Here is a 6,039-nt window from a genome sequence, read left to right as displayed (position 1 = left end):
CTCCCTGCTGGTCGAGAGGGTTCACCTTCTACATGCGAACCCCCAGTATGCCTACGTGGTCTTACCTGATGGGCAGGAGGACAAGGTCTCCGTCTGCGATCTGGCGCCCGCAGGAGCAGCAGACCACTACCTCGAACACTCCACGGTGACTCTGAACCCTGTACCCGGGGTGACACCGCGCACACCGAGCCCTACACAGACTCCTCACGACACTCATATACCGGGCGTTTCGTATGCATATATACCAGGTGCCTCACACACGCATGAGGGATCTCTGACGCCTAGTGGGCTGACACCTCCAGTTAGGCCGGAACCAGCACAACCTCCGTCTCCGGTGCAATCACCACCGGCACCTGTGCAATCACAGCCGGAGCTACGTAGATCGCAGCGACAGATTCGACCACCTGATAGACTTAACCTGTAAGAAACTTCGCCACCTGGGGACTCTTTTTTTAAAAACAAAGGGGGGGTGAATGTGGTGAATTACATATACCTGTCTGGACACGCCCCTGCTGAGTGCTCCTGTGGCTCCTCCCACAGACCCCGGTATCAAGGCGATTGAGGCCTGAGCCCGGCCTCTCAGTCTCCAGGATGTAGTATGGTGGTCAACCACTGCTTGTTCCTACTTCCAGTCAATAAAAGCCGATATCTCGCCTTTACGTCTCAGAGTGAGTTATTGATGGTGCATCATGGAGCAAACAGAGGGCAGGCAAGCCAGGCCATTTATATGAAGATACAACTTGAATTGAAAAATTGACCTTGCCTTGGTTTTTCCAACATTTTGACCCTCTCTAGAAATACAAGTCAGGGAGATGTCGTGCAATTGACATCAGAATTTGTGCCAACTACTCTGCCATACTGATGACAACAGAGGCTCCAAAGCACTTGTTGTGCTAGAGAAATCCTCTAGTTAATGTGCAGGCATTAAAGCTGGAGGAATTTAGCAAGCCAGGCAATATCAATGGAAAAGAGTAAACAGTTAACGTTTCGCGACTGGAAGCAAAGTGGCACAACATGGCAGCAAAGACATGTTCCCAGGAAGGATATTTGGCTGTGGTAGCAGGATTGGGTGAGCATGTGGTCAAAGAGTCACAGAGGGGAGCAGTGAGAGAGGATTTCAATGAATTCGTGTGGAAGGGAAGATTTAAATTTCTTCAGGGTAGGCATCCCTGAAAGAGACTTCACAGTGTATTTGCCTAAACTATAATGGAGAAGATGCAAAATCTTCCAACTGCATATATTAGAAGAATTTTAGAGCATAGAACATCAAACACTACAGCATAGAAGCATTCAACCCACGATGTTGTGCCAACCTTTTAACTTGCTCTAAAATCAATATAACTTTTCTCTCCTACAGAGGACTCCATTTTTCTATCATCCATGGCCTATATAAGAGTTTCTTAAATACCCATTGTAAAGAATATGTTTGTTCTTGTGTAAATAAAACATACTTACACACATTTTCATTGATATATAAAAATTTTAATACAGTATATTCTTTAATTAGTTTATATTTTCCAATAATATGATAAAAACTTTCAATATTGTACAAATTATTGCATAACTACTGCTTTGACTATGCATTGATATGTTTAGATCTAAATTATATTTGGCACTATTATAATTAATATGCAAAATCTATCATTGTAGTTGGTGATTTGGTGCAGAGTTGTTCAAGATGCAATGTTACCAGATAACTATTTTCTTTGTCAATTGATTAGGCTCCCAATTTTTCTCCAAGCTGCCTGATCAGAACAGCAAGATCATCTGTGTTGTGTGACTTTTCTTCAAGCAGTTCGTATCTGAGGCTTGAAATATCTTGTTTGATTTCCTTGAGTTCACCTTAAAAATAACAAGCAAACAAATTAATAAAAATACAGAGAACTTTGTAACCAAACTATTTTGGACTAAAGTTTAGAAATATAATAACGAGAAATCAAGAAACTAAACTATTGAATAAAAGTAACTTCTGTTTAAGATTAAAATTCACAAACATGCAATTCAGAACAGGAAACTATAAACTGCTAACAATTGTTCAAAAATCTAACTGTGCCCTGGTAACATAAAATAAAATAACACAGCAATAACACACAATCTGTTCAGCTATTCACTTAGACTAACCTATTAACTATTTTACTCATTCGATCTTTTGGTAATGTAGACACTATAAGATCCAAAGTCGAGCACCCATTAATTTCCTTTTTAAAGAGACATTGAATGCTATTTACAGTTTTTACTATCATTGTAATACTTTTACTTAGGAACATTCTCTTCTCAGGATGCATTCATTTACTCTGTTTAAAAATTGGGCTGAATTTTGTGCTCATTAGGATGAAATATGTAGGTGCTGGGAAAGAAGATATTTTTATTGGCTTTTGATATACTAGGCCAGGTACAGTACTTGCAGATACAGGCAAACACTTCATCTCCTGGATGGTACAAGTTGCAAGTATTTAAGAAGCTCAATCAAATTAACAACAGAGTTCATTGTCAGACTGGCACCATAACAACTGTTCTAAACATTTGCACCCTTCAACACCATGGCTGAAGCATGTACCATTTGCAAAATGTACTGCAGCAACAGGCCAAGGCTTTTACAACAGCACCTCCAAAGTATGTGGCCATTAACACTAAGAAAGGCTTTGGTAGAAAGATATGTCAATAGCAGCACCACTTGCTATTGTGGCTCAGCATGGACCAGATGGGCCGAAGAGCCCGTGCTGTACTTCGCTATGACCTGAAAGTCTGCCTCCAAGTCACACAAAAGGAAAGCAAAGCACCATTCCCTCACTGCCGCTGAGTCGAAATCTTTGAGGTTCCTAGCAAACTCCAAGCTTCTATTTACCAGAAGAAATGTACCATATTAACAAAGGTGATTGTGATGGGTGATAAAGGTTAGCCTTGGCAATGACCCCTACACCTAATGTTAATAATAAGCAATATCCTAGACTCAGAATGCCTAGGATATAAGATTAATCTAACACTTTTCTACTACCAGTCCAGACATCCTTATGATTTATCTGACATAAATTTGGAAGATGTTTGGTGCTTTGGAAAGTCTTGTCTGTACTTCAGTGGCAAATTGTGAGTTCACCCTCCTCACCTCCGGTTGATTTTCAAGAAGTGATGCTCGAGCATCACAAGTTGTTAAAGGGTGAAGCATGATTTCTACCCGTTAAATAACTGACCCAGTAGAGACTGTGGTTAAATTGATAAGAGAATTCCATATCGAATTCCTGAATCCAACCAAACTCTGTCTCAACAAAGTTGCTCATGAATGCATTGTGAAATGGGGCAGTGGAATGTCCTTTTCCTTCTCTTACCGAAAGCCATGCCTGATGAAATGAAAGTTCTCTCTCCTTAGTAATTCAGAAGCTCAAATACAAAATCATTTTGTGCTATCTTGTTTGCTCTTAATTTAACACTGAAAAGTCATCAAACTTCATCACACAGGTAAATTGATTTGGGAAATATAAATATCACACTGATAAAGCAATTCTCTGGAGTACAGGGTTTATACAGATTGTTGCAACTGAATAGAGATAAGAGAGTGCTTCACTGTTCATCTGCTCATCCCACACTTAACCTGAGACAACTCAGAAGTGCCATTATCTATCAACAGAGTAGAAACCTAACTGTTTATTTTATGTAGGCATATATAAGTACTCTAAAATAGATTTATACAATATTTAAAGAAATTATTTTAGAAATAAATGACAGTGTAAGTAACCCACACAAATTACCATTACACTCTCCACACTCGAACGTTACATTATTTTGGATAATTTTAGTCTGTTCTATTTTGCCAGATGATAAGTTTATGTTTCAGCAGCTTTAACTAGAACGAGGTTTCCAGGCAAAACGGGCAAAGTGAAGCATGTTGCTCAAGATAGCATATTGTAAAATATTTTGTTTTTAAACTACTAGAACAAAGGTCATTTTACAGCCACTGGGGCACCTGAAAATTGTCACCTTGAAATTAATTGTTCAGTTCAATGATATGAAGAAATACCATTGCTCTTTTGATGAAAGCCAAAATATGAGCTGTAGTTTGAAAGAACTTTATTACTAAATTGAGCAGAATTTGTAATGTATACATAAAACAGGTATTATTGACCACACCCATCACACAGCTGTGCCTTTGACTTACCTTCATTGACATCATCATTCTCTCTATCTATTTGTGCTTTCAGAATGTATCTCTTTATGAGACGCTTCATTATTTTCTGAGAGTAAAAATTAAGGAAACTGTTAGTGAACCCAAAACCACGGGCATGCACTGCATACAGCAATCACGCATCATAGCACCAAAAGCTAGCAGCTCTTTGTAATATTTAGTTGATTAGCATCCATAACTAGATTCAAAATATTGCCTATATAGGTTGGAAATGACACCTCAAACAGCTTCAGCCAATGCAGACCCAACATTTATATTTCTGAGCTATTTAGTACCAGCTACAGACCCTGTAAACATTTATCTAGTTAAAATGAAAGCATGACAACTTTAAAACCAAAATCAGGCAAATAACACTAAAATTGTTGGCATGATTAAGACTGGTGTTTTGATGCTTCTGGAATTGGATGTGCAACCAAGTCCTGAATAGGTGTGATGTCTGCATGGCATCTGAAAGTGGTAGTTGAAAGCCGAAACAAGTTAATCCCCAATTAGACCTTTAATATGTGGATAGACTCAATACTGGGGCAACTCCTCATTCATCACTCTGTAATTAATAGCATAGATGAAAGAGAGACTGGCAGAGCGATAACATAATCACCTCATACAGACGTGCATGGGTAGCAGGAAATGTTGGTAGAGTGACATTTCCCATGAGAAGCCCTCAAAATACACCAGGTAACCCTCTTTGTCTAGCAACAATTACCTGCAGCATGCTACACCAATAATCAGGTGAGGAGCCCAGGTTAAGCATAATTACCCTTCTCTGTTCTGTAGGTCTACCTGCAATGATTCTGCAACATTAATGAATTCATGACCCAGCTATTGAAATGGCTCCGGTTGTCAGTGCACTGAAAAGCCCTTTGATATATTTGTGTTGGCGCAGAATTTTCTTGTTCATTGTTCCAATAAGCATCTCAGACTTAGGGGAGGCAACTGCAGTCACCACCAGCCGGCTTTTTCTTGTGTTTGCCATCCTGTGTTTTTTTGGATCCCCTAGTAGACAGGAACTTGCTCTGAGCATAATGTCACTAATAAGAATGCCAGAGTCCCTTTTATTAAATGTAGCAACATTCTCCTTTGCCCTGCATCCTCCCTCTGCTCTGCCACAGCTATAGTTTTGTTTCTATAGTAAGGACTATCCCTTTAAGGATTGACACCCTTCGCAGATCAGTGCAGAGAAAGTCATCAGAAGCTGTGTTCAGCTGAGTGTGGTGCCATTCAGAAGTCTTCAGGTCCTGATGTGACGTGCATCACTCCATGTTAGTGATTTTTATCAGGGAACATCAACATGTGTAACACCCTGGTTAAGATTTTTACTGCTATGCCGTACATATGTCATTTTAGCAGTTCTGTAAGAGCCCCCTGTACTGCTCTCAGCTTGTCTGGGTTTGAGCTGAGATGAGAAGTTTTGTTATTCAACTTAGGAATGTGGTGTCAGCCAATCAGAATGGTAGATTTGGGAGGAGGTTCCAGCGGACATGGGCGGAAAGGTCTCCGTTGGCGGGAGCTGGGAGAAGACAGTGGGATAAAGATGGCTGAGGATGCCGTTCCTGTTGCACAAGGTGCTTTGTGCAGATGAATGGCTTCAAGGAGTGCTCAGGATGGATTTCGAGAGACATTCGGAAGGTGGTGCGTGCTTTCACTCAGACCGAGGGTCCAGCATGCAAGTGACAGACAAGTTCATGATGAGCTCCAACTTAACTGCACATTTGACTGTTAAGAGCAATGTGCCCTTTTGTTTATTTTCTTTCTTTCATTTAATAACTGTTTGCTTAACTTAACATTATTAAATATACTTCTTTTTAATTGTAGGCAGTGTATGATCTGCTACTTCTTGCCGAGGGCATAGCATTCACACAAAC

At 40.1% G+C, this 6,039-nt stretch overlaps 1 protein-coding gene across 2 annotated transcripts in view; it reads right to left on the bottom strand.

Annotated features, from left to right (window-relative positions):
• Nucleotides 1–1,488: 1,488 nt before the first annotated feature.
• LOC140726641 (short transient receptor potential channel 6-like) overlaps nt 1,489–6,039 on the bottom strand; it is a 138,272-nt gene continuing 133,721 nt past the window's right edge. For both annotated transcript variants that reach the window (XM_073043272.1, XM_073043271.1), the window contains 2 exons: nt 4,151–4,226; nt 1,489–1,842 (listed from right to left, as the gene is read on the bottom strand). In XM_073043272.1, coding sequence (XP_072899373.1) covers nt 1,718–1,842; nt 4,151–4,226 — 201 coding nt within the window. In that variant the 3' untranslated portion in view covers nt 1,489–1,717. The remainder of the gene's footprint in view (nt 1,843–4,150; nt 4,227–6,039) is intronic.

This window comes from Hemitrygon akajei, chromosome 4 (assembly GCF_048418815.1).
Source record: "Hemitrygon akajei chromosome 4, sHemAka1.3, whole genome shotgun sequence".
NCBI classification, from domain to species: Eukaryota; Metazoa; Chordata; class Chondrichthyes; order Myliobatiformes; family Dasyatidae; genus Hemitrygon; species Hemitrygon akajei.
Note: the sequence above shows the minus strand (reverse complement) of the source record. Positions and strands in the feature narration are given on the sequence as shown.